The sequence below is a fragment of the Saimiri boliviensis genome, chromosome 11, assembly GCF_048565385.1.
Source record: "Saimiri boliviensis isolate mSaiBol1 chromosome 11, mSaiBol1.pri, whole genome shotgun sequence".
NCBI lineage: Eukaryota > Metazoa > Chordata > Mammalia > Primates > Cebidae > Saimiri > Saimiri boliviensis.
The window spans coordinates 23,778,043-23,805,546 of NC_133459.1; the positions used below are offsets into that span (position 1 = coordinate 23,778,043).

The window sequence follows — 27,504 nt, forward strand, 5'->3', positions numbered from 1 at the left end:
TGCCTGAGCAATTCTGGGTTTCAGACTGCCCTTCAAATGCTCCTACAAAGCAGCGAGGTGGGGTCTGGGTCAAGATCAGGCAGCTTCTGGGTCCTGGCAGGTTGGAAGGATCACTAGAGATAGCATTGACTCTCATTCACAGATAAAGAAGACTCCGAGAGGGAAGGACCTGCCTGAGGTCATACGGCAAGTCAGTGTCAGGGGCACAATCCAGATCATACCCTCTCTCAGGCTACCTGGGAGGTGGGATGGGCATGGGGTGGCCCAGCGTGCCCAGGTGGTGCCAGGGAGTAGCCTGGAAGCTATGTGGATGAGTAAAGTGCCAGGCTAGACTTGCTAAGGGCAAGCTTTTATATACCTATCCTGTGCCTAACAAGGGTCTACACTGCAAGCTTGTCCAACCTGTGGCACACCGGCCACATGCGGCCCAGGATGGCTTTGAATGGGGCCCAACACAAATTTGTAAACGTTCTGAAAGCATTATGAGATTTTTTTTTTTTTTTTTTTTTTTTGAGACGGAGTTTCGCTCTTGTTACCCAGGCTGGAGTGCAATGGCATGATCTCGGCTCACTGCAACCTCCGCCTCCTGGGTTCAGGCAATTCTCCTGCCTCAGCCTCCTGAGTAGCTGGGATTACAGGCACGCGCCACCATGCCCAGCTGATTTTTTGTATTTTTAGTAGAGACGGGGTTTCACTATGTTGACCAGGATGGTCTCGATCTGTTGACCTCGTGATCCACCCACCTCGGCCTCCCAAAGCATTATGAGATTTTCGAGGCTGGGTGTGGTGGTTCACAGCCACCCCAGCACTTTGGGAGGCTGAGACAGGCAGATCACTTCAGGTCAGAACTTCGAGACCAGCCTGGCCAACATGGTAAAACCCCATCTCTACTAATAATACAAAAATTAGCTGGACATGGTGGTGCATGCCTGTAATCCTAGCTACTTGAAAGGCTGAGGCACGAGAATCGCTTGAACCCGGGAAGTGGAGGTTGCAGTGAGTCGAGATCACACCACTGCACCCCCAGCCTGGGCGACAGAGTGAAACTCTCTCTCTCTCCTCTCTCTCTCTCTCTCTCTCTCTCTCTCTCTCACACACACACACACACACACACACACACACAATTAGGTTTTTTTGCAATTTTTTTTTTAGCTCATCAGCTGTCGTTAGTGTATTTTGTGTGTGGCCCAAGACACATCTTCCTCCAATGTGGCCTAAGGAAGCCACAAGTTTGGATATCTCTGATCTACAGCCTCCACTCTCTTCTAAGTCTCCCACTGCCCTGGACATCGCGCTGCTCTTGTCCCTAACAAGACCTTTCACCATTGGAGCCCTCAGTCTCCCCACCTGTAAAATGGTCACTGGAAACCCTAGGCCGCTGCTCTCAGACCCTCAGGCCCTACGCGGTGGGGGTTGGGGAGGAGGAGGAAAGCGGGGGCGTCTAGGGCTTGCTATTCGCTATCTTCGGGCGCCTTCGGGCCGCCTCCGAAGCGCTTGGTGCCTGGACCCGGACGCCGGGACGGGGGCCGGGCGGGGCGGGGCGGGGCCGCATGGGGGCGGGGCCTGTCCTCCCTCGCCCCGCCCCGTCAGACGCCGCGCCGGAGCTCGCGCCGGGAGGGGAGGAGCGCGCAGCCCGCGCGCTGCAGGGCCGGGCGGAAAGTTTTTCCTGACGGAGTTTTGGCGGCGGCAGCGGCGGCAGCGGCAGGGACGGCCGGAGTGGGCCATGGACGCGCTCAAGTCCGCGGGGCGGGCGCTGATCCGGAGCCCCAGCCTGGCCAAACAGACCTTGGGGGGCGGCGGCCGGCACCGCAGTGAGTGTGCGCGCGTCCGCCGGGCCGGGCAGGGCCGGGGTCGGGCAGAGGCGCGCGGGGCCTCAGCGGGCGCCCCGAGTGCGGCCAAGTTGGGCAGAGGCGGGGCCTGGCTGGCGCTCGGGTCCCTGCGTGGCCCTTTCCCGGCCCTGCGGGGCAGGGGCCGGCCGGGGTCAAGTTGTGCATCTGCTCCCCGGCCGCTCGGTGCCGCTGCGAGGAGGGGCAGCGCTGGGGAAGGAGCCCGAGCTCGGCGTCCCCAGGTGCAACCGGCATGGGGTGGGGTGCAGGTGGGGAGAAGAGGTCCCCGCCACCCGCGGCACCTCCCGCCCCGCTGCCCTGGCCAGCTAGGGGGAGGCAGGCGCTCGGCGTCGGTGCCTGGGAGAGGAGGAGCGGGCGCAGGGGCTTGGGAAGATGCCCCCGTCCCGCACCCCTGCGCCCCAGCCAGCTGCTGTGGCGGGCGGGAGCCCACTGGCCCGTTCCTCCGCCCCCTGCCCGACCCACCAGGCAAACTTTTGACTCCGGGTGTCCGGGCACCCACCAGGTGTGAGCCCGGAGTCGCAGGTACGTTCTTGAAATTGGGAGCGAGGCCTCGCCTGGGGTGCCTCGTGAGAGCCCCGCATCAGGCGATCGAGACCCCCACGTCCCTTCTTGTAGCCGAGTCCAGGCTGGCGTCCCGGCTATTTTTGAAACCTGTTTTCTCTCGCACCTTTCCTCTCGGGCTTCCAAAGTCCCTTGGGCGCCCAGGCAAACGGCAGACTCGCCGCCACCTCTCCATGTGGCGTCTGGGAGGCTGGGAGGGGCCTCCCCCGGGTTCCTTTCTCTCCCCTTGTCTCTGGTTACGCTCAGGGAATTTGTCACCTGGCACCTTCCCCTGAAGTCTGAAGCCCCAGACCTGGGCAGGTCTCTCTGGAGGGGGAAGAGAGTGGCTTGCCTGGGGTCACACAGACCTTCCTGCGGGTTTTGGAGTCAAAGCCCAGGATCGTTGCACACTGCCACCTCCCTGCCACCCACTTTGGGCCACAGCGTCTCCCCTCACCAGGAAGCAACTGACAGTACGGCACTCCCTCACCCCATCCCCTCTTGGCCTTACAGGGCTCCGGCAGCTCGAGCTCCTTGGTCCCTGGAGTGCCAGCGTGTCTGGGCCTAGAGGGCCCGCCTTGCTCCTCCTCTGGCCCCACTCTGCTGTTCAGCTGTGGCTGCCTCCCAGCCGAGACTGGCATTGGCACTGGGAATGTGGGCTGGTGCCTGCTGGTGGGGGTGGGGTCAGAGACTCATTAGGGCCGGGACACTAGGCCAGGGGTGTACCTTTTATCAATACTGATTGCCTCCCAGAATAGGCCCTTTAAAAACTGGCAAGGTTTGACCAGGACTTCGGAGAATGGCCATCTGTTCCAGTGGGAGAACCCTGCGGTTTTCTCCAGGAATGAGGGAGGGAGGGTGGTGGGGCAGCCCCTAGGGAAGTGGTTTTGAAGGAAGTGGGGCTGGCAAGGGACGGGAAGCTAGAAACGTCTCTGAATCCGAGGATGGGGAAGAGGTAGCCGCTTGGGATGGTGGAAGAGAATTTCTCTTGCTTGGGCAAGTCAGTTGTCCTTTCTGATCCTCGGTTTCCTCATCTGCAACATGGGGATAGAAACTCTTACCTGGCAGGAGTGTCAAGGAGATTATTGGTAATGATGCTCCCTCCTAACTGGTGGCTTTCTTCCCCCTGCTTCTCTGTCCTCTGCCTATCCTAGGGACGCTGCCAGCATGGTTAGTACTGTGGTGAGACGGGTTTTGGGGGCCCAGAGCCTGTCTGCACCATTGGAGGAAAGGAGAGGAGCACCTCTCCCCCTCCTCCAGGCCCCAGAAGCCCAGAGTGCTGTCCTGGAGCCTCTGGACCTAGAAGGAGGGCTGTCCGAGCCCCACCTGTCCCTTGTGATGGAGTCTCAATTTCCTCACCTGCAAATTGCAAATAACAGTAGTACCTGTCTCCAACTATTTGTGGGAATTAAATGAAATTGTGTTTGCCTGGCATAGAGAAAGAGTTCGATAAATGGTAACTACTACCTTTGTCATTATGTTTTACACTGTGTTTTCGCTTCCATTCTCTCACTGACTCCTGTGAGGTATCAGAGCAAGCCCATTTTAGAGGCAAAGGAACTGAGACTCAGGGCAGTGGAATCATTGGCCCCAGACACTGGCATCTAAGAGGCAGAGCTCCAGATTCCCCCAGCTCAGGGGTCTTACCAGTGTGCCTGGTGGACTCTGCCCTGGGAGGAGCTGGGAGCAGGCCCCACCCACCCCAGGTTGGGCTAGCAGCCCCTGAGGGCAGGGGCCACAGGTTAGAGCCGGGGCGTGGGGGATGTCGGGGTGGGAGTGCTAGGGCCACCTTGCTCAGGGTTGTGACCCAGCTGGGCCTTGGACCTGGTCCTGTGGTGGAGTTTTGAGGCCAAACTGAAGCCAGTGGAGTTAAGGTTAGGCTGACCCTTACTCGCCACTGTGAGCTTCTTCCCCTCAAGGTCCTCACTAGGATTAGCATAAGCATTGCTTATTTGTGGAGAAACGATGAGCCCAGAGAAGGGCAGCGCCTTGCCTGAGGTCACACAGCAAAGCTGGTGCCCCAGGCTTCTTTCCACTCCGCCTCATGCCTGCAGTGGATTCCTGGCTGTCCTGACCTTGAAAGGGCTCTTTTCCTCTCCCACACATGGCTTTTCCCATCCCCTCTGGAGCCATCAATATTCAATCTCAGTCCCTGGCCAAGCGTTTTCCTTCCAGCTGCCTGGAAGAGTGGCTCACCTTGGCCCCTCAGCACCCTTGCCAGAGGTTCTGGGATCACTCAGGCCCTCTGGCTCCTTTGTGGGTGGTGCTTACCCAAAGAGAAGGGGTGAAGAAATAGAAGGTGCAGGTTTCAGTAAAGCTAGTTCATGGTGGAAGGCAAGGGAGGGAGGATCTAATCATGTTTATTTATAATATTTGTAATAAAAGATATTACAAGTGAATGTGGCCCAACACAAATTCATAAAATTATGAGGTTTTTTGGCTGTTTTGTTCTTAAGCTCATCAGCTATCGTTAGTATATTTTATGTGTGACCCAAAACGATTCTTCCAATGTGGCCCAGGGAAGCTAAAAGATTGGACACCCCGCTTACAGTCCGGTGCATCACGACAAGGGGGTGGATCCGTGGTGTGGTTGCGGACACTGGTGGCAGGACACACAAACGTAAAGCAGGGTGAGGAAGTGATGGGACAGCTTTGTTAGGCAGGATGGTGTCTTCATTCGGATACTTCGAGTGACAGAGATTGGAGTGCAAGTCATTTATTTGGGAAGAGATGGCAGGAAATAAGTGTTAGGACAAGTGAGAAGGAAGGGGCGTCCACAAAGTAAACATTGTATAAAGCAAATTACCGGCAGGGCGAGGTGGCTGGTAATCCCAGCACTTTGGGAGGCTGAGGCAGATGGATCACATGAGGTCAGGAGTTGGAGATCAGCCTGGTCAACATGGTGAAACCCCATCTCTGCTAAAAATGCAAAAATGAGCCTGGCAGGGTGGCACAGGCCTGGAATCCCAGCTACTCAAGAGACTCGGGCAGGAGAATCACTTGAACTTGGGAGGTGGAGGTTGCAGTGAGCCAGGATTGTGCCACTGCACTCCAACCTGAGTGACAGAGTGAGACTCCATCTCAAATAAATAAATAAGCAAGCAAGCAAATTACCACGGGGACTCCTGGAGCCTAACCCCGTGCTGGGAACTGTGGGAGACAGTGGAGAACGCGCTCTTCCGAGGTGTTCCACCTGAGGGGCAGTTCCTGGCAGCCCAATGGGGAGGACCGCTGGGGATAGGAGGCCTTCATTCCCCAGTCTGTGCCAGCCTCAGCATCTCCAGCAGGCAGAGTGGCAGGTGCTGGCAGGCAGGTGACAACATGGAAATGGTGGACAGAGGGCATAGGCATGGCCACTGACAGCACCAGGGAAGGCCTCTCTGAGAAGGTGACCTGATACACACCTGTGAATCCCAGGAGGGAGGAATCCGGGAAGAGCGTTCCAGCCAACATTCCCCAACAGCAGGTGCAGGGAATGTTGAACTAGAGCCCGAGACTGCTTCTGACTGGTCTGGGTGCTGTGTGAGGGGCATGTGGCTTGAAGGAGTCACAGGTCATCCACTGCTCACTGAGGGTCAGATACTCTTTTTGAGCAGCCCTGCAGGGCTCTGCCTGACCCCACCCAGGGGCTTGGGCTGCAGGAGGCAGGTGTGTACCAGAGTGCCAATGCTGTCAATCGTGAGCCATGGTCCAACTCTGAACTTCTTTAGCTGTGAAATGGGCACACTGATCTATCCTTGGCTCTTCTCTCAATATGAGGATGGCCATGGACATGTTAAAGCTCTTTGTACTTGACCATTGGTAATGACAGTAGCTCACACTTGTGATACTTGGTATGTACCAGACAAGGTTCTAAGCTCACCTTGGGTGTGAACTCAGTTCATCCTCAAGACAACCTTATGGGGTGGATATTCTTGTTTTGTTTTGTTTTTTTTTTAGATGGAGTCTCCCTCTGTCACCAAGGCTGGAGGGCAGTGGTGCGATCTTGGCTCACTGCAACCTGCGCCTCCCCTGTTCAAGTGATTCTCCTGCCTCAGGCTCCCAAGTAGCTGGGATTACAGGTGCCCGTCACTGCACGCAACTGATTTTTTGCATTTTTAGTAGAAACAGGGTTTCACCATGTTGGCCAGGCTGGTTTTGACACTTCAAGTGATCACCCACTTCGGCCTCCCGAAGTGCTAGGATTACAGATGTGAGCCACTGTGCGCAGCCAAGGTGGATACTCTTATTGTCCCTGTTATTTATTTATTTGAGACAGGGTCTCACTCTGTTGCCCAGGCTGGAATGCAGTGACATGATTGTAGCTCACTGTAGCCTTGACCTCCTGGGCTCAAGGGATCCTCCTGGGTAGCTAGGACTACAGGGGCACACTGCTACACCCAGCTGTTTATTATTTGTAAAGACGAAGTCTTACCATGTTGTCCAGGCTTGTCTTGAACTCCAGGCCTCAAACAGTCCTTCCTCCTCAGCCTCCTAGAGCACTGGAATTACAGGCATGAGCCACTGTGCCTGTCTTGTTCCTGTTTTAAAGTTAGGACACTAAGATCCAGGGAGGTTCAGTGACCATGAACTCCAGAGCCCATAGTATATTTTTCTCTTACTGTTTAAGTAGGTACTTAGGAAATGGTAGCTACTGCAATTACCATTTTTAAAAAATTATTTTTGGCCAGACGCGGTGGCTCACGCCTGTAATCCCAACACTTTGGGAGGCCAAGGTGGGCAGATCACAAGATCAGGAGTTTGAGACCAGCCTGACCAACATGGTGAAACCCCATCTCTACTAAAAATTTTAAAAAAAATTAGTTGGGCATGGTGGCATGCACCTGTAATCCCAGCTACTCAGGAGGCTGAGGCAGGAGAATTGCTTGCCTGGGAGGTGGAGGTTGCAGTGAGCCGAGATGGTGCCACTGCACTCCAACCTGGGCAACAGAGTAAGACTCCATCTCAAAAAAAGAATTATTTTCTTTTGATATCAATTTCAGCAGCTTTGATTTCTGAAATTTTCCTAGTACTTTTCACACCCAGAAACTTCTGATGATGCTCCTGAGGGACTGAACCCATTTGTCAGATAGAATTGCAGTCCAGAGAAGCAGCCACACTCCGGGTCAGGGCAGAGCTTGAGCCCCCTTCTGAGATTTGTCACTTTGTGGCCTCTGAGGCCAACTCCCCACCAGGCTGGAGGAGGCTGAAGGGCAGAGCCCCAGTCAGAGGCTCCCCCTGGCCCTTGGGTTTGGCTGCAGCTCTGATGTTGCACACACACCAGCCAGGCTGGGTCTCTGGGAGCAGCAGAAGGGGCACAAGGGCATTCAGCCCAGCTCTGACTCCTCTGTGGCTCGGGGCGGGGGGCGGGGGGCCTTAATGAGGAAAGAGCGTGCGTTCACAGCTGTAATTTAGACCAGGCATATGGTCTGTCCCCAGCTAACTCCAGCAGCAGGTCATCTGTAAAATTGCAACGTTAAAATAGCGCAGTCATTATCCACCACGGGGCCAAAAATAACTAGGACCGGAACAGGGCTGTGCACTCAGGCCTGTATTTGACCGGGGGCCTCTGGGAGTACCTCCTGAAGCCTTGGGCTCCTCCTGGGAAGAAGGCCTCCGGCTGTGGCTGCTGAGTGGGGCGGGTATGGCCCTGAGCCCTACAAGTCAGCCTTGACTGAGAGCTCCCAGGTGCTGGTTTCTTGGCGAGGGTGTGGGCACAAGGGCCTTAACGCTCTCGTGAAGAGATGAATCGTATGCACAGACCACAGGAGGGAAGCGGCTTCCTAGAGGGAAAGGAGCATCTCAGCGGGACCTGGAAACATGGGGGACAAGGGAGAAACAGGACCAGACTGGACACCACATTGTGCCGGATTACACCTCCCTGCCAGGTCCTGGGGAAGCAGACATGAATGGCAGGTTCTTTTAGGGAAAGTCATGTGCTGGCAGTGCGTGGTGTGGCTGTGGGAGGAAGAAGGGATTTGTACTCGAGAAAGGCACTAACAGCCTGCCCGCAGGAGGGATGAGGCTGTGGTCAGTACACCATTGGAAGGTGTGCTGACCATCTACCATGGGCCTGCCCCTCTGCTAAGGACATTTTATTTTTTTATCTCATTCTATAAACTTATGCAAGGCTCAAAACAGCCCCCCAGGAGTCAGACCTGTTTCCCCCATTTTAAAGATGAGAAAACTGAGGCTCAGGGAACGTAATGAACTCACTCAAGGTCACTGAGGCATGAAACATTGGAGCTGATATTTTAGGATTAAGTTCCATGCTGTTAACCATGAGGCTATATCGTCTCAAAGGAGGCTTCTTGGAAGAGGCTGGATGTGTAGGGTTTGAGCAAATGAAAGAAGGGCATTTAGGACGGAGGGAACTACTTGAGCAAAGGCACAGAAGTTAGAAAGTAAATGTCACATTATGAGAAAGAAGCTTTGCATGGTTAGAGCTTCTGGGGGTGGGGGTATGGAGGAATATTGTGGGAGAAGAGACGGGGAAACTTAAAATTCCCTCACAGTGACTGGTTATGGTGGGGCTTGCCTGTAGTGGACTGGTCGGGAGGAGGAGGGGCCCTATGACTTCACATGTGGCCTTGCACAGGTCCCGTTCCTGTCTGGGCTGCAGTTGTATCATCTGTCAAGTGAGGGGCTTGAGCTGAGTGCATAAGGCTGATGAGTGGCAACCTGTAAGGATGTAAGGATGCAGTTAGAGGAGGGGAAGGGTCAGGCCAGGCAAGGAGGAATGCAGAAAAATGCCAAACATTTCAGAGGCCAGGGAGGACTCGGGAATGTTTTGACAGCAAAGAGATCACCAGTGACCTTGGCAGGCTTTCGCTCTTTGGAATGGAGGGAGCGGAAGTGGCTTTGGAAAGGGGCCGGGAAAAGGCTGAACCAGAGGAAATGGGAAAATGGGGACATGAAAATGGGGGTTGGAGAGGGAGAGTGGAGAATGTTTGCCAGAGGTAGGAATGGATAATGAGATGTTCAAGCCTTGATCAATTAACATTGCCTGCCAGGGGCCTTATGCTGAGAAACGATCAGAGGGAAGTAGAGCTGCAATTGATTATCAATGTCTGCTAAGGGCATGGGCCGTAGGCACAGTAGAACTACCGTCCTTGCTTACATGGGTCTCAGGTTGAAAGTGGTAGTCTGGGCATCTTAGCCTACAGAGGGGAAGCCTTAGATATTAGGAATACCTAATTCCAGGTGAGAGGAAATGCCTCTGGCTCCAAAAACCTGATCTTTGCTACAATTAAGGTAGTTTGCTGCATGATAAGGTAATATGGTCTCATGGTCAGAAGTGTGGGCTTTAGAGTCAGTCCTTTGGGCCTCAGTTGTCTCTCTGCAAAATGGGAATGAAAGAATGCCTGCTTGCAAGGTGGCCGTGAGGTGATGTTAATAGCTACAGCTTTATTATCATTGCATGTTTGTTAAATGAAAGCTCTGTTTTTCCCTGATGACGGAGCTGTTACTCTGAGCTTGAGAGCCGTGTCTATGTCTGAGTTGCTCCAGGGCCCCATCACTCAACCCAGGACTGGGGACACCTCAGGGACTTTCAGATTCTTTTGGAGGATCAAATGGGCTTGTGGTTGATGGGACAGAGGATGAGGTCATATTGGGCTTTGGGGTTATCTCAGTGGGGGCCTGGCCTCATGTTGGGGTGGGATGAGGGCTAGGGCTGGAGGGGCGGTGGGCCTGGGGCCAGAGCCGGGGATGGGGTTGTCTCATCATTTCTTCTTTGAGCGAGTATTGAGCGCTAGCTGCATACTGGGTTCTGGATGACCAGTCAGTAAGTCCCTGCTCACCTGATCTCAAGGCATGAGGGGAACTGGGTACACCTGCAAGTTCCTGTAGAACGCTCCCCAGCCCTGACACCTGCATCCTCTTTCAGATGAAGAAATGGCCTCAGAGAGGGACAGTGGCTTGCTCAAGGCAAATCCAGAGAAATGTGGGTGTACAAGGCTCCTTTTGGCTATGGAGAGGCCTAGGGCTCTAGGAGAGGCGCTGAGAGGGCCGGGAGGGATCCAGAATGAGTGGGGGACCTGGTGATGCCACCTGGACTCAGACTTCTGCTCTTGACAGAGCCAGAACTCCAGAGCCAGGCTGAGCCTTGTAGTAGGGGCTCACAGCCCTGCCAGAGCCTCAGCTGCCCTGGATACCTAAACTTTCTTCCTGTGGCTTTTCAATCAGAGCCAGTGAAGAAGGCCCCAGGAGGAGGCAGGGAGGGCCCAGGACATCTCCCAGCCCCTCGCTGGGGGTCGGTCTAGGGAAGCTGGCCCTGGCTACGTCTCTGGTGGCCCCTGAACCTGATTCCTGACTGGATTCTGCTCTCTCCTGAACAAGATTGTGTGTGAGGCTAAAGAGCAGTTTTCTTTCTCATCTGTAAAATGGTGCAGTCATAACAAACACCTCCTACAAGTGCGGCATCTGTGAGGGGATGACAGGGGACAGGCAGGGGCAGTGTGGTGTGTTCGTTCATCCTTGTAAACTGATCCTCGGAAGGATCCCTGGAGACTTCACCTCCTGTGCTAGCCCCGTTGCTTCCCAGCTGAGTGACATGGTGCCTCTGGGCCTCAGCTCCTTCGGAGGAGCCGGGGATGGTCAGAAACCGCCAGTGCAGCCCTCACTTGCCCTCATGCCCATTCGCCTCTGCAGGACCCTCACCCACGTCGTGGGCCGCTCTTTCCACATGTCCCTCCTGGTCCATTTGCCACCCAGTGAGCCAGGCTCATTCTCTCTTTTCCTGGCATTCATGTGGTTAATGCTTTTAGAGGACCCTCCATGTGGACCCTGCTCTGCGCCATTGCCATGGCGCAGAGAGACGGACAGTGTTAGTCCCAAAGAGGAGGGGGGCTTCCCCAGGACCATGCAGTGGCTGGGAAGCAGAGTGGGTCTTGAACCTTCCCCAGTTTGGGAAATCACCTCCTGCTCTCCCCACCGACCCTTACCCTACCCTGCTCTCCCTGCGCTACTGTCTCCTTCCTGGCCTCCCACATGTCCCTATTGGTCTCTACAGATGCGCCCAGGGAGGAAAGCAATGTGGGCTGCGGCTGTGAGAACCACTCAGGGTTTAAGTCTGACTCATTGTATGCGGCCTTCATCTCATGACTTTGCCTCCCTGAGCCTCAGTCTCCTAATCTGTAGAATGGGGTAACCACTACCTCACAGGATTGCACTAAGGATTGAGTTAGAAATGGTATGATTTGCCCTCAGCAAGTGTTAGCATTAAAGCAAAGAGTTAGGGCTGTGGGCTTGAAAATAGGGCTTGAAACTTGGCTCTTGCACTTCTTGGCTCTGTGGACTTGGTTATGTGATTTAGCCTCATGGCCTCTGTGTGTTTGTCTGTCAGTGGGTTTGATAAAAGTGTGGACCTCATAGGTTCTTACGAGGATTAATGAATATTTTACGAAAAGCTACTTATATGGCACCTTGGTATATGCTGGAAAGCATTAGCTCTTTATTAAAAGTGACAGTAGGCTGGGCATGGTGGCTCACCCCTGTAGTCCCAGCACTTTGGGAGGCTGAGGTGGGCAGATCACTTGAGGTCAGGAGTTTGAGACCAGCTACTCGGGAGGTGGAGGCTGGAGAATCGCTTAAACCTGGGAGACAGAGGTTGCTGTGAGCTGAGATCGCACCACTGCACTCCAGCCTGAGTGACTGTGAAACTCAGTCCCCCCGCCCCCAAAAAAAGTGACAGTAGTGGTGGGGGAGACCACCATCCCCCTGCTAGGGGTTTCCTGGGAAAGAAGACTGGTGAGAGCTGTTGCTGGTGGTGGGCCCTGAGCCGCAGGGTCTGAGAACCTACCCTGTCCTACCCCAGAGCTGCCTGAGAACTGGACAGACACTCGGGAGACGCTGGTGGAGGGGATGCTGTTCAGCCTCAAGTACCTTGGCATGACGCTGGTGGAGCAGCCCAAGGGCGAGGAGCTGTCTGCTGCCGCCATCAAGAGGATCGTGGCTACAGTGAGCACTTCAGTCAGGAAGGGTGGGGGAACCAGAGACCAATGCCCAGCTTCTGCCTGGGATGCCCCTTGTCCTAGCTTGTTTCTCCAATTGAGTGTGTCTGAGCCTGGCCCTGCTCTTGAGTCTCCTTCCATCCAGCTTTGTGGCCTTGGCAGAGGGGAACCATTGGACTTGCAAGATCAGTCAGTGGCTTCCCCCCAGCCATTATGGCCTTTTCTGGCCTCCCCATCCCCAGCTTAGGCTCCCTACCAATGCATTGGTGACTTATCAGTGCCAGGAAGGGTGGGGAGGTTGCTTTCCCTTGATTACCTGCCGAATGGCCTGAGAGACAGCATAGCCCATCAGAGAGCAGATTGCCCCTTTCCTAAGCTCTGAGCAAGCACGGGGCTTTTAAATCCACTTCCCTTGGTGGCCTTGGACCCCTCAGCTCAGTGGGTGGAGCAGAGTCTCCAGGATTCATCCTGCTGGGTTGTGATCACTCACTCGGTGCTGAGTCTGCTGTCCCTCCTAGCTGTGTGACCTTGGGCAAGTCCCTTAGGCTCTCTGAGTCCATCTCCTCCTGAGGAGAAGGAGGATAACTCGAGGTCCATGGTGCCTGACAGATAGCTGGTGCTCAGGGAGCAGCAGATGCTGCTCCTGTTTCTGTTAAAAGAGGGGGCTGACCAAGTTATCTTCCCCATGCTGCCAGTCACCTAAGCTGAGGTGGGCCCTGTGTCTGGGTCTGAGGAGCAGCAAAGTGCAGGCCACGAGGGTGGGTCTCAAGTGAGGCCAGCAGGCTCCTCTAACTCCTGTCTGTCTCCAAGGCTAAGGCCAGTGGGAAGAAGCTGCAGAAGGTGACTCTGAAGGTGTCGCCACGGGGGATTATCCTGACGGACAACCTCACCAACCAGCTCATTGAGAACGTGTCTATTTACAGGTATGCTGAGCATGGGGTTGGCCCATCCATTCTGCCACTTGGGGCAGTGCGTAGAGTGTCCCATCTAAATCCAGGGCTCTACCACTTCCTACCTGGGTGACCTTGGAGCCTCAGTTTCCTCATCTGTCATATGGGGTTGGGAACAGATCCTGCTGCACAGTGTTGTTAGAAAGCGCTGAGTGCACAGCACCTGGCTCACGATGAGCACTTGGTTAAGTGGCAGCTGCTGCTTTTATCATCAGCAGTTGGGGAAGACAGCTGAGCCAGCCCTCCCCCAACCCCAGCATGCTGCTGAGTCAGGCTTGGAGCAGAGAACTGCAGAGTCACTGCCTTTTCTTTCTGCTGTGAATGCAGCGACTTGGCTCTAGGTATCTGGCCAGGCATTCTGGGGAGGCCCCAGCCAGGGTCCAAGGCCAAAGTGTAGATGATCTTTCTGGTGGGTCCTCTGGTCAGCCCTTGGAGCCTCAGGCCATCCCCACTTCTCTCTTGGCTGGTCTTTGTAGCTTTTCAGAACTGAAAGGGACAGCTCGAGTCCATTTTACAGATGGAGAAGCTAAGGCCCAGAGAGGGAATTGCATAAGGTTACACAGTGAGGTGTAGTGGCTGAACTGGAACTAGGACGCCTGGGCCGCAGCCCTGTTCAGCAGGCTCCCGTCTGCCAGGCATCCCTCCACCCTCATGCTTTGTCTCCAAGCAGATGGCTCAGCCTGCTGGTGCACGGGCCAGTAGGGTCGATAGATGTGTGTTGTGGGGGCCCAGCTGATGTCTTCCTCTCACCAACCTGATTGTACCTGCCTTCCTTTAGTCAACAGTTTTCAAATACCTATTCTGCCAGCATCTGTGCCGGATGAGGACTCTGATCGTCCTGCTCATGCCCTCAAGGAGCTTCCACTCTAGTTGGGAATAGTTGGGAGGAAACAGGAGATAGAGCATGGTGTTTTCCAAGAAGGCAAGGAAAGGTCTGCCTGGGGAAATCCAGAAGGCTTCCTAGGGGAGGTGGCACCTTGCTAGGGCTTGAAGAATAACAGGATCTGGTTTATTGATACCAAGGACCCAGCAGCATTTAGAGCAGGAGGCTGGATCCCCTGGGATGGAGAAGAGGTAGGCAGGGACCTGGCACCTTCAGTCTCTGCCCCCCTGGGGTGTCAATGCCTGTGACTGAAGCTGGGGCCACATGGTTGAGGGGTGAGTCTATGGCACTCCTGTCCTACCTCTGGGCTGCCAGCTCCTTCCCTGATTGAGACTCTGAGGCTGACTGGAGGCAATGAGGAGGGACCAGACAAGTGAAGGAGGGTGGGAGGCCAAGGGCCTGGGTAGCCCCAAGGTTACAGATGGCAACTGGGGGCAGAGAGGGTGTTCTATGCAGAGGGAGTTGCTGTGTGTCTCCTCCCAGGCCCACTGGGGCTCCTTGTTGGGTCCTCTTCCCTCACACGCCCCATCCCTACTTCCAGCTCTTTCACCCCTGGCCACAGCTCCAGAACTTGCAAATGGTCCCAGTCACCCTGAGAGAGATGGACCTGGATCTCACCTGACCTCTGGGCAAGGGCGTGGATTGGAGGGGAGGTGGGATGGGGGAAGCCAGGTGAAGGGCATCAGTGAGCAGGGCAGTGTCCTGTTTTCTGCTCCCCTTCCCAGCCAGTTGGCATGTAGCCTGCAGAGGCGGCATGGCAGCCTTGGCCTCTGAGCTCAGGTCCTAACTCTGCTACCAGTTCTGTGGGTTCAGGTTTTTAGCCTCTGGTTTTTCATCTGAAAAGTGGGGATAGTGATAGAACCCATGTCAGAGGGTAGCTTTGAGAATTACGTGAGGTGAGATCTAGAAAACTTTTGGCACATTGCCTGGTATGTGGTAAGGGTTTAGTCATTACTGTTTTGGGGTATGGCTCGGTGTGGGATGGGAGGGAGAGGGGGAACTGCCCTGCTTCCAGTCTTTTTTTTTTTTTTTTTTTTTTTTTTTTGAGACGGAGTTTCGCTCTTGTTACCCAGGCTGGAGTGTGCAATGGCGTGATCTCTGCTCACTGCAACCTCCGCCTCCTGGGTTCAGGCAATTCTCCTGCCTCAGCCTCCTGAGTAGCTGGGATTACAGGCACGCACCACCATGCCCAGCTAATTTTTTGTATTTTTAGTAAAGACGGGGTTTCACCATGTTGACCAGGATGGTCTCGATCTCTTGACCTCGTGATCCACCCACCTCGGACTCCCAAAGTGCTGGGATTACAGGCTTGAGCCACCGCGCCCGGCCCTGCTTCCAGTCTTTACCCTAGTCCTTCCTGCCTGCCTGGCATGTGTACCTCCTGCACAGATGGCCCAGATGCCCGGCCTGGAGGCCAAGGCTGGATTCCCAGAGTATGCCCTGGTGGAGTGGGGACAGCAGGTTCTCTGCAGTTCATGGGAGCTGCCCCGCAGGGCATCCCACATGTGCTCAGGCCCCGTGTCAGGTCCAGTGATACTTCCACCTTGCCTTTCAGGATCTCCTATTGCACAGCAGACAAGATACACGACAAGGTGTTTGCATACATTGCCCAGAGCCAGCACAACGAGAGCCTCGAGTGCCATGCCTTCCTCTGCACCAAGCGGAAGATGGTCAGTGGGGAGGGCCAGGGCTGGGGCAGTTCGCCTCCTTGGCAGCCCTGCTTGTCGGGGGTGCTGTCTGGTGTGGAGGGCGGGACCCAAAGGTGACCATCACTTAAGAGGGTGAAATCTGTGGGAATCCCAAGTGGGTGCTAAGAGCTAAGGGGTGCAGTGGTGGGGCTGCAGGTAGGCAGGTGACCCTCCTGTCCGACTGGTGTGGGCAGTGGTTAGCCTGTGTCCCCAGTGCATGCCTGGGCCCCTTTCTCTCTATAACGTTGTTGGGTTGAGGTTGTTTTGGATCTCCTATCTTTAATATGGTCTGGGGGTACAGGGCCTTGAAGGAATTGGTCCTCGGACGTGGGAGATTGGGGATCTGGGGTGGCAAGAGCCCTCAGGGGACCAGGCTTGCTGTGGCCGGAGTGTGGAGGGCAGTGGCTGTCTCTTGGTGCCGCCTGTATGTCCATTCCAGCGCTAGGCTTCCAGGTCTCTTCTTCAATCCTCACAGCTCTGCAAGGTGGGAACTGCTACTCTCTCCATTGTTTTTTTCTTCTTCTTCTTTTTAATGTTTAATGAGGAAACAGACTGTCAGAGGCCAGCTGTCTTGCTTAGGATAACGCAGCCAGCCAGGGGTAGAGTGAGGGTTTAAACCCATGTTCCTTTCCCTCCCTGTGTGACTGGGGAGCTCAGAGTTCCTGGTCTCATTTCCAGGACATCCCCCTGATCACATCTAGCTGGGATGAGTGGGAACCTTGGTGGTCATTGGGCATTTGTCCTGAATTTGGGGGCAAGGAGCGGAGTGGGTCAACCTTTGGCACTGCAGCTTTTGTTTCTGAGACCCCCAGGATCTGAGCATCCTCCCTAGAAGGTGGTTCCTGACATTCATTGATTTAGTATTGGCACCTGTTTACCTCTGTGGACAGCTGAGAGCCCTAGTCCCCAAGCCCTATAGCCCCTGGAACCTAGGAGACAAGATCCCCTTCCCTCCCGTCATCAAAGGATGTATCAGGTATGTCATAGTCTTTGTGGCCCCCAAGCTTCCTGCTGACCATCAGGGCACATTTCAGTTTATATGTAAGTTTTCTCTTGCTGTTGTAACAAATGATTGCAAACCTAATGACTTAAAACAACACAAATTTATTCTCTTATGGAGAAGAAAAATGTATTGTGTGACAGAGGTAGGTCAGGAGTCTAAACTAGGTCGGCAGGATTGTGTTTTTTTCTGGAGGCTCTAGAGGAGAATCCATTTCCTTACCTTTTCTACCTCCTGGAGACCAACTACCTGCATTTCCGGATTCGTGGGCCTGTCCTCATCTTCCGAGCCAGCAACGTAGCGTCTTCCAGTCTCCTGCCTTTGTCGCCACGTTGCTATTTTAAACTCTGACTCTCCTACCCCCCTCAGCGCTCCTTGTGATGACATTTGGACACACTGAGTAATCTGGGATAATCCCCATTGCCAGATCCTTACGTCACTCACTGTGCAAAGCCTGCTTGCTGTGTAAGGCATCACTCACAGGTCTCAGGGATTAGGATATAGACATCTTGGGGGCAGACACACGATTTAGCCCACCACAGGTGTCATGGAAGAGGCACTGAGGAGACAGTCCAGCGGTCTGATCCTGGCTGATGTGCTGTGTTGCCTTGGAGAAGATCTTGGCCCTCTCTGGGCTGTTTGCCTTTCAGCAGAACGAGGTTGCCTCCGTGACCTCCAGGGTTGTTCTGAAAGGCCCCAGGTTCTTTTGAACACCTTGTTTCTTTCCTGCAGACTCAGGGTTGCCCACCACTTGCCCAGGGCCTCATGAGGTCCCAGGGCTTCAAGTTGCTGTGGCATCTCCTGTGAGTTCCCACAGATGTGACTCGTGGCTTTGTCTTTTAGGAGGCCACACAGACTTGAAAATACAGCTCATTATGTCCTCATTGTTCATCTCTTCCTCCTTGCTGACCAGGGAAGGCCCTGGGCAGGGACAGCTGGCCCTGGGTGGGAGGGCCCTTCCAAGGTGCAGAGGCTTCCTCTGGGATGGGGGTTCTGAGAATAAGAGAGAGGTGCGGTCCCAGCCCAGCTGTGACAAGGGAGACCTGGCTTGTGGCCACAGGACTTCAGACAGACTTGAGCGAAATCAGCCTACTCTCAGGCCATGAGGTCAGCTACCAAGGAAAACAGAGCCAGACCTGGCAGCGAGAAGAGGCCCTGCCAGACACCCAAACTCTTCATCTTTCTTAGTGTGTTCTTCTCTGTGTTTGGGTTGTTGGCTGACCCTTTGCCACCTGGCCTCCCTGCTTCAATGGGCCCTTCAGAGCCCTCTCCAAGACAGCCCAGCCCAGCACAGTGTAAATACATCACCTGCTGCCTCAAGGTCTTAGCCCAGTCCGAGCTGAGAGTGTGTCGATGGCCTCGTCATGTTGGAATCCTAGATTCTCAAGCTGAGTGGAAATGTTCTTGGGGGGTGCAGGAGACGGAATGGCTGCCTCAGCCTCTGCACCTGCTGGCAGCTCTGCCACAGATGTTGGGCACCATTTATCTTGGCCTGAGCCATAAAGAAAACATCCAAGGTGGTAGCCAACAGCCCGGATTCAGTACCTGGAACCCAGGGAGCTTGGTTCTGGGGTAGAAATTAGTAAATCTCACTGGAGGGTCAGTGTGACTTCCCTGAAACAGAGACGCCTTGAATGGGGCTTTGAAGGCTGAGAAGCCAGGAGGAGTTTGCCAGGCCTAGAGAAGGAGGCGAGTGGTGGGCGGGGAGTGCACACCAGCACAGGATCAACATATGTGCGGGCGCAAAATGAAATGATTCCCCTGCGGTGGGTAGTGAGGCGGCTTCCGTTAGCAGCTGGCCTTGAATCAGGATGTTGAGGGCCTTGAGTCGGGATGTTGACAAAACCTCACTCATTGTGGCTGGGGGCCTCCACATCCCTATTCTTCCTGGCCCGGTTGCCTGAATGAGTTCATGACCCCTTCAAGTTGGAGGAGAAGGGCTCCTTTCTATATCACCCACCCGTTAGCTCAACTCTGGGGCAGCACAGCCACCCTGAGTCTCCCCTCCCTGGTCCTGCTGGGCATAGCCCAGATAGGGTTTCTACAAGGAATCTCTTCCATCTGCCCAACCAGGAGGCCTCTGGGCTCCAAAGTGAAGGTGGAGGAGCTCAGGGTCGCCGTGCAGGTGCCGGGCCTGGCCTGATGATAAGCAAAGTGCTACCCCCAGTTTCACCCAGCAGCGCGGGGCTGGGCTGCTCTCTCTCCCACAACCAGTGGCATCCTGGAGTGTTCCTTGTGCAAGGTTATGCCTCTGGGGCAGCAGGGCTGCTGGGGGGCATGTGACTGTCTTGGTCTGAGTTTCTCGTCCCTTTTGAGCCATGTGCAGCCTGGTTCCTGGGAACAAGGAACATGAAAAACTGGACAAGGTAGCATCTAGTCAGGATAATAAGACCCGCAGGCCAGAGCAGTCAGGAGGGCGGGCACCTCACCTGGGCAGGCCCAAGCAGTCCCTCCACCTCATGCTGGTTCTCGGATTCCTGCAGCCGCCCCAGGAAGCAGGGCCCACCCCTCTCCCAGTCCCTGCCCAGCCTGGGCTTGCAGCCACCTGCACACATCCACATCTTAGGTTGTACTCAGTTTAACTTACAGCTTGGGACTTCAGGGCAAAAGGGTAGGAATGTAAATGAACAAGCAGATTTATGCAAAGACAGTCTAAGCTTGTGTCCCCAGATTTCCAGCAGGCTTAAATAATGGTGTTTTCATATCCCTGCCGCATTGAGTGACCAGCCCTTGCTTGGGTGGATAGTGATCTGACTTGGGCTGGTAATTAGCCCATATTTTTAGTTCATGGGCAATTCTCAATGGTAACTGGGTCTGTTAAACTTGATTCAGACATGACAGCTTAAATTGTAAACAGCTGCAAAGAGTTTCATACTTAATTACCATATTTAAGTTTTGCCATAAAGAGCCTGTACTTCCATCAGAAATGTAAATGATGAAGACATTCAAATGAGGTTTTATACTTTGTGACGTTTAATTGGCACGGATCAGTCAGCTTGTTTAGGAATTTTAAATATTTTTTTTTTTAAGGAGTTTTAAAGGCAGTGGTCACAGGTTCATTTCTCAATTAAATTGAGTTGTCTGGGAGAGGGAAGTGAGTGGGGTTGAGGCTGGTGAGGCCTGAACTTGTTGTGCTCTTGAAAGAGGCTGGTGCTTTCTTCTTTTAGCCAGGTCTTCAGAAGGAAGCTAGATGTTTCCGGCTACAGCTACGAACTCTGGGACTTCCACTCCCAGAAGCTGAGCTGATTAACCCTGGACTGGAATGGCTGAGAGAGAAAGATGTTGAGATGAATATGGGCTAGGGATAGGTCCTGGCTGGAATGAGGCCTGCCCCTCAGACAAGTGTCATTCACCCAGCATTGCTGCCACTTCTGGGAGGCTTTGTGCAGGGCTGTTCAGACTGATTCTTGCTTTTAGGGTGCACACAGCTGCGGGGAACGCAGGCATGGGAGCCAGTGACACTTTCATATACATGGTGCTAGAGGGAGGTGGGTGAGGCTAGAGGAGTCTGGGGCTGGTCACAGGAGAGAGGTGGTGACATCTGAGTTGGGTTTGAAGGGGTGGGTGGGAGTTCCCTTGGGATGAAGGGCCAAGGCGTGGCCCTTCCTTACTGGTGGGTTATAGCACTAAATGGTTTTGGTCCCTGAGCATTCATTGACATCTTGCTCCTGTCTAGAAATTGACAAGCCCTCTATTCTCTTTGTGGGATCCAGTTATAAACCCCCGCCTAGTTGTAACCGGAACCTAACTTTTCACCTGTCTGGCTGTGGCTTATCTGGGGCAATGGCTGGGCCCTTCCAATTCTGACTTTTCTGTTCTCCAATTCCAAGGGCTAAGTTAAGTCCACAGGTGATTAGGGAGGGCTTCTTGGAGGAAGTAAGCCTCACAGTTCATTGAATTTAGGGAAGCCCAAAGGGGAAGGAAAAAAAGGAGAGGTGAACAACCTTTGCAGGCAGGGGCCCTAGAGTGAGGGTGAGAACTTTGGTGGGGCCAGAGATGGTGAAGATGGGGCCCCCACTGCCTTTGCGAGTATGTGGGCTTATTACATCCCAGGTTGCTTTGGAGCTCTGGGAAGAGCCAGGACCCTGCTCTGCCCAGCAGGCGTTACAGTCTTGGGATGGAGCTGCAGAAGCTGCAGAGAGGGAGCCAGGGGGCCAGGCCTGGAGTCCCTGGCCCTCCAGTGCAGACTTGCTCTGCCTTGGCTGACGCTGCACCCTCCCCACCCCCACTTCCTGTTTTCAGGCACAGGCTGTCACCCTCACCGTAGCCCAGGCCTTCAAAGTCGCCTTTGAGTTTTGGCAGGTGTCCAAAGAAGGTGAGACTTTGCATCTACATTGTGGGTGTGGTGGAAGGTGGGGAGGCAGATAAAAGCCCTGAGGTCAGGTCTGGACTGACTTCCAGCCTCATCACCCACCTGGCTTGTGATTGTGAGCGTGAGCGGGTCTTGGTTTTCCCATCTGAAAAATGGGAACAGCCATCTCCCTCCCCAAGGATGCTGGTGAGGATTAACTGACATCTGAAAGTTTCCTTTCCTCCCGGCTGGAAGCCTAAAACTGCCCCCTGAGACTGGCCACAGCTAATCACCCCCAGCCCAGTGATTGCTGGGGATGGAGTGCTTGGGTCTCAGGCTCCAATGTATTGTGCCTTGGTCCTGCAGAGAAAGAGAAGAGAGACAAAGCCGGCCAAGAGGGAGGGGACGTCCTGGGGCCCCGCCGAGACGGCACCGCCCCCTTGAAGAGCTGTGAGTCCTGATGGGGAAAGGGGGTGTTGGGTCACCCAGGGGTTCTGCTCCTGCCTGGGCTGGGACAGCCTCTTGGTTTTTCACTTTTTTTTTTGTTAATTAAATAATACCCATTCATTACAGGTCAATTAGAAAATGTAGATAGGGGGAAGAAATCATTCATTTTGGTGCATTTTCTTTTTTTTTTTGAGACGGAGTTTTGCTCTTGTTACCCAGGCTGGTGTGCAGTGGCGCAGTCTCGGCTCACCGCAGTCTCCACCTCCTGGGTTCAGGCAATTCTCCTGCCTCAGCCTCCTGAGTAGCTGGGATTACAGGCACGCACCACCATGCGCAGCTAATGTTTTGTATTTTTAGTAGAGACGGGGTTTCACCATGTTGACCAGGATGGTCTCGATCTCTTGACCTCGTGATCCACCTGCCTCGGCCTCTCAAAGTGCTGAGATTACAGGCGTGAGCCACCGCCTCCGGCCTGGTGCATTTTCTTCTAGATATGTTCCTAATGTATAAATACGTGTCTGCCTTTATATTTTTAACATACTGTTGTGTGGTCACTTAAGAAGACTTAACTATTGCGAATATAAAAGTTTCAGTCTAAGCCATTAGTTGAGGGCAGGTTCTCACTCTGTGGGCAGTTGTGCAGCTGATGTGGGGAGGTACCAGGGCCAGGCTCTGCTGGGAGGCCTGGGCAAGGCCACATCCTAGGGGAGGGTCAGGGCCAGGACAGCCCAGGAGGGGCCAGGAAGGAAGAGGCTGATCTCCCGCTCACACACCTGACCGGATCCCTCACAGCGGTCGCCACTGGGAACCTGCTGGATTTAGAGGAGACGGCTAAGGCCCCACTGTCCACAGTCAGCGCCAACACCAGCAACATGGACGAGGCGCCACGGCCGCAAACATTGAGTGGCAGCAGTGTCGTCTGGGTGAGTGGTTTTGTGGCCAGCAGATCAGTAATCCTCAGCCTGACCTCTGGGCGAGCCTGAGGCTGCTCCAGGCCCTGGCACCCATGACTTGTGGGCCTCTGGGAGGACCAGACGCAGCCCGGCAGTGCCCAGGCCCAGGATGGGGGATGAACAATGTCCCTTTTGAACCTGAGGCTGCGTCCCCAACAGGCTTGGCTCCCAGCACAGCTGGCTCTTCACAATGCCTGGCCTCTTGGCCTGAGCATCCACGGCTCTGCCCACCACAAGACCAGCCAAAGGCGCCCTTGTTCCTGGTATTGCAGAGCCCGCTCCTGACACTCCTCCCCCTCAGCCGTCTGAATGAGGAGCCAGAGACTTGGGCAGTCACCAGCTTGGTCCCTGACCCCCTCAGGGACTCAGGGCAAGCCCCCTGACCTCTCTGTCTCACCTTTTTCATCTCAGTGAGGGTGATGACCTCAGCCAACAGAATCTCCCCGAGGAACCCAACATTTAATTTTGATTTTTCATTTGGAAATAATTTCAGACTGTGCTTCAACAGTAGTACAAAGAATTCCTGTTCATTCTTCATCCAGATTCCCCAGTTGTTAACATCTTGCATAACCACATTACAGTGGTCAGAATCAGGAAACAAACACGATACCATGCCATTGTATTATCTACGAACTTAACACATTTCTTTAGGGGTCCCTCCAGTGTCCGGTTTCTGGCCCAGGATCCGTTGCAGAGTCACGTTAACTTGTCATCTCTTTAATTTTTGAAAATCTGGCTAGTCAGGGTTCCCCAGGTGTCCCTCGAGCCTGTTCTCTGCTGTTCGGGACCACCCTTGCCACTTGCCCATCCTCACCAGGAGGCCAGGGAGGGACCTCACCCATCGCTTTCCCACTGAGGCTGTGGGATTCCTGCCATCACTTATCCCTCATGAGCTTGGAATTTTGGCTTGGCTTTTGGAAGTAAATGAAGGCAAGAAAACCTCCTTCCCCACCCTCTTCCTTTTGGAATTTGAAAGCCATAGGAGTCATCAGGTCCAGCTCCCTCTTCTTACGGAAGGACAAGCTGAGTTTCTTCCCCCCGCGCCATGTACTACCCCAAGCTGAGTTTCAAAGAGGAGCAGTGACTTGCACAAGGTCTCAGGGCAGGTAGTGGTGGAGCAGGGCATTGAACCCACCTGGATCTCCAGACGCCCTAGGGATGTACCCTTTCTCCTTTCTCGTCTCCCACATTTCCGGCTTTGGGTCCTTGGGCACCCACCAGAGCTTGTGTCCTGAGTCCCTGTAGCTTATACTCAGGGCTGGGACAAGCCCCGGCTGTGAACATGGGCTCCCCTACTCAGAGTTCTTATCTCCTGATTTGTTTTCCCCAAGGAGCTGGATGATGGCCTGGATGAAGCGTTTTCGAGGTAACGTGAGCTTCCTGTGCTAGGCGGGGGGCCTGGCATGTGTGGGCAGGTCCTGCTTACCCCCCACCCCCCACTGCCCCTTCGGGACACCTTTGCCCTGCCTGAGAACACAGCCACTCAGACCTCCTCCAGAGCAGCAGTCCCCAGCCCGTCACCTGAGCGCCTCCAGGGGCAGGGAGCTCACTGTCTGGGAAGGAAACCCCTTCCCGCGTTGGCCAGAGTTGTTAGAAACTTCTTACAGTTGAGTCAGAAACGGTTCCTTGTGGCTGCTCTGCCGCAGTCTGAGCCGAGTGGGACACACTGCAGCTCAAGTTGATTTCTTCTGCCTGGCGTAGCCTTCAAAGATGGGCCGCTTTTGCGGGATTTGCTCCTTCCAGAGGACCGAATGTATGAAAAGGGGAAGGGAGAATGTGTCTCATGAAGCCCCTGGAGTGCTCCACAGCGGGGAGGGTCAGGCGCAGCGAGGAGTGTTTTGGTAAAGCCTGAGGGTGGTGACATTTCCCTGTTTTCCCGGGGGCCATCCTTGGGGACATGCCACTGAGAAGGCTGTGGCTGAAGAGAGGCCTGGGCCGCTCAGGGTTCCGAGCCCTGGGCCCCAGGCCTCAGGCCTCCCTTTCTCCCTGAGACCCTCAGCAGCCTCCTGCAGCCCTCCCACACCGGGGGCTTTGTTTGGGGTTGGGGTCAGCAATTTTTGGTCCAGTGGGTGGAGGGAGTCAGGGTCTCTGCCTTTCCTCCTTCCTCCTCCTCACCTCCTTTTTGCCAGAGACTAATGGAAACCCCTTGGTCCAGCCCAGGGCGAGGGTGGCACCTTCCCTGCCTCTCTGGCTGACTACAACCCCTGTCTGAAAAAAAAATCTTTCCTTTGCTTTTTTCCTCAGTACCTTGAGCATCGTGTGCTCTTTATTAAACAATTTAGAAAATCAGCAGAGCATTAAACAAAGTAACACCATCCCATAATCCCACAGCCCAGAATTTTGGGCTTAATTCATGCTAATCCTATACATATATACTATTTTGCATTGATCTGCCCATCGTATTTGCATTTTGGGATCCTGATTTTTCACTTAACAGCCACGTGTCAGAAGCATTGCTCCAGGCTGTTAAAATCTCCTCGTAAACACCTCTTCCACTGACTGCCTAACGTTCTCTTAAGGGAAGCGGCTATAATTTACTTGACTCTCCCCTGTTCTTTTGGACATGTAGGTTGTCTCCCTTTGTAAATTTATTTTTTGAACAGCATGGTGTTGACACAGTTACAGCCAGAGAATCTTCCGTTCCCTCCCATGGCTTGGCCCCCCACCGCCCCTGCCGCTCCCCTTACCAGCACTGCCCCTTCTCCTCTTTCCTGGGCATGACCTGACTGAGCTGGGGCATAGTGTGGGTGCTGTGGCCTCTCCCGGGGGTGGGTGCAATGCTGGCTGCCCCTCACTTTTCTGAGCTGCTTGACTCTCAAGGGGCGGTGCTTTGATCTGAGGCTCCTGCACCTCCCCTGCTTCTCGGGCTTCCTTCTTGGGACCCATGCCCTGCCATTCCCCACTCATGCCCTCTTGCATCTGACCCTGGAGCCGGCCGGGCTGGACAGGCTCCTGGGGCCCTCCAGCCCTTGCCCAGGCTGTTGGCTCACCTAGCTCTGCCTTCCAGGCTTGCCCAGTCTCGGACGAACCCTCAGGTCCTGGACACTGGCCTGACAGCCCAGGACATCCAGTACGCCCAGTGCCTCTCGCCTGTCGACTGGGACAAGCCTGACAGCAGCGGCACCGAGCAGGATGACCTCTTCAGCTTCTGAGGGCCCGGGTCTGCCGGACACAAGCGGCCCTGACACGTGACGAACCAAAGCCACCTGCTGCGGGGGAGCTGGCTCCGAGACCCGCCCGCCACCTCTCCCAGCCCCCAGCACTGTCAGCCTGAAGATCAGAGCTGCAGCCAGTCAGGCAGGGGAGAGATTTTTTTTTAAGCCCTGCTCTTTCTCTGAGAACCGAAAGATGCCTTGAATATTTATTCAGTGACTTGCTCGGAAGCCAGTCTGTGTCAGGCACGTCTCCTGCTGCGTGACGTGTGCAGTGCTGTAATCGGCTCCTGGAGCAAGCTCTGCCCTGGCCGCGGGTGTCAGGACTGTGACCAAAGCATTCCTAGCCCCTTCTCTCTAAGGACCCGATTTTCCCTGGGGCATCCTGCTTCGGATTTTAGTGATTTTCCCCCCCAAGCACAGGAGAGCACCCACAGCCTCAGGAGGGGACTGTGTCCTCTTGCTCTCCTTCCTCAGGGCCCAGCAGGCGGGGCTTGAGCCCTGGACCCCAAACTCTTAGAGACTGAGGTGCAGCTCCTGACCAAAGACAGTACAGCTTGGCACTTTAAAGCATTCACAGCATGTGTGGCCCCAAGGGCTCCTCCATGGTGCTGCATTGAATGGAGCTTTCCTTCTGCCCTTCCTCCAGGAGAGGGGGCTAAGGCCCCCGGGGATGATCTCCACCTGTGATGGAACCAGTGTAACTGGCTGCTCTCTGCTCCCAGAGACTGAGGCGGGTAGGGGGATCATCGAGGGCCGGCCCCTCCCTGCCTTCGCCCCTCTTCTGCTCTCTGTGTGAGTGTCTCTACGCCCTGCCACCCCGTACTTCCTGGGATGATGTGTGAAACCTGACACCTCGATTTATTTGGAAATATTTTGTGACCACTTTACAGATGAGAAAACTGAGGCCTCAAGCGTGGAAGGGGTAGAGTGAAGAGTAGAACCCAGGTCTGATGCCAAAGCTGCTTTCTTCTCTGCCTCCGCCTCACACAACTCACACCTCCTTTTCTTCTAGCTTTGTTGTCCTCCCAGGAACCAAAAAACCCCAGCTATTTTCTGACCAAAATGTGTTTCATAACAACCATCTGGTGCCTTTTCCACACAGAACTGGCAGAAGCCTTGTGTCCTGCTAGCTGTCTCTCTCGCTGATTTCCGTGAAAATACAAGTGTTTGAAGTGTGCTAATTCCAAGGGTGAAACAAAATCCCACTCTGTCAGAATCACGCCGTTCTCTTTCCTGACACTGTGACCCTGGGTCGGGACACACCAGCAGCAGTCTGTCTTTAGATAATCTCTTTCCTTCCTCCCCTTCTGCCCCGGTGGGGCTCCCACATCCTGAAAGCCAGGAAAGCCTGGAGCATCTTTTCCATCCTAGGTGCCTCCCAGTGGCCAGCCTGTCGGAGCAAGTTTCATTAGCCCCAGGGAAAGCACAGCCTCCCTTAGAACCTCCTTATTTAACTAAGCATTGGAATCAGACACAGGAGACGGAGGTGCCTGAGGGTGGGGTGGGATTTGTAGGGTCTTTATCAGAATCTGAGGATAACTTTCTCGGCCCAGCTCTAGCCATCTCCTTGGCATCAGCCTCTGTGTTTGTCAGAAGGTGACGTGGGTGAGGCCTGACATGGGCCTGCCTTGGCACGAGGCTGGCCAGGGGTCCTGAGAGGCGCTGCTCCGTGAGAGCCACACTGGCCTTTGCCTACATTTCTGGTTGACTGGCTGTCCGTGTGCCTCCTGTGTGTCTGTAGGTAACTGTTGCTGTGCTTTATTTGTGAAAGTTCAATGAGGAAAAAACAAATAATAAATGTTCTCTCTTTGAAACTCA

The 27,504-nt window shown here is 54.5% G+C and overlaps 1 protein-coding gene across 1 annotated transcript; it reads left to right on the top strand.

Annotated features, from left to right (window-relative positions):
* The first annotated feature begins 1,606 nt into the window (after window positions 1–1,606).
* Window positions 1,607–27,504, top strand: LDLRAP1 (low density lipoprotein receptor adaptor protein 1). Its single transcript, XM_039474276.2, has 9 exons — window positions 1,607–1,811; window positions 12,184–12,326; window positions 13,130–13,242; window positions 15,708–15,822; window positions 21,083–21,155; window positions 21,498–21,581; window positions 22,371–22,501; window positions 23,863–23,897; window positions 25,539–27,504. The coding sequence occupies exons 1-9, from the start codon at window positions 1,724–1,726 to the stop codon at window positions 25,681–25,683; spliced, it is 927 nt and encodes a 308-aa protein (XP_039330210.1). The 5' UTR covers window positions 1,607–1,723; the 3' UTR covers window positions 25,684–27,504.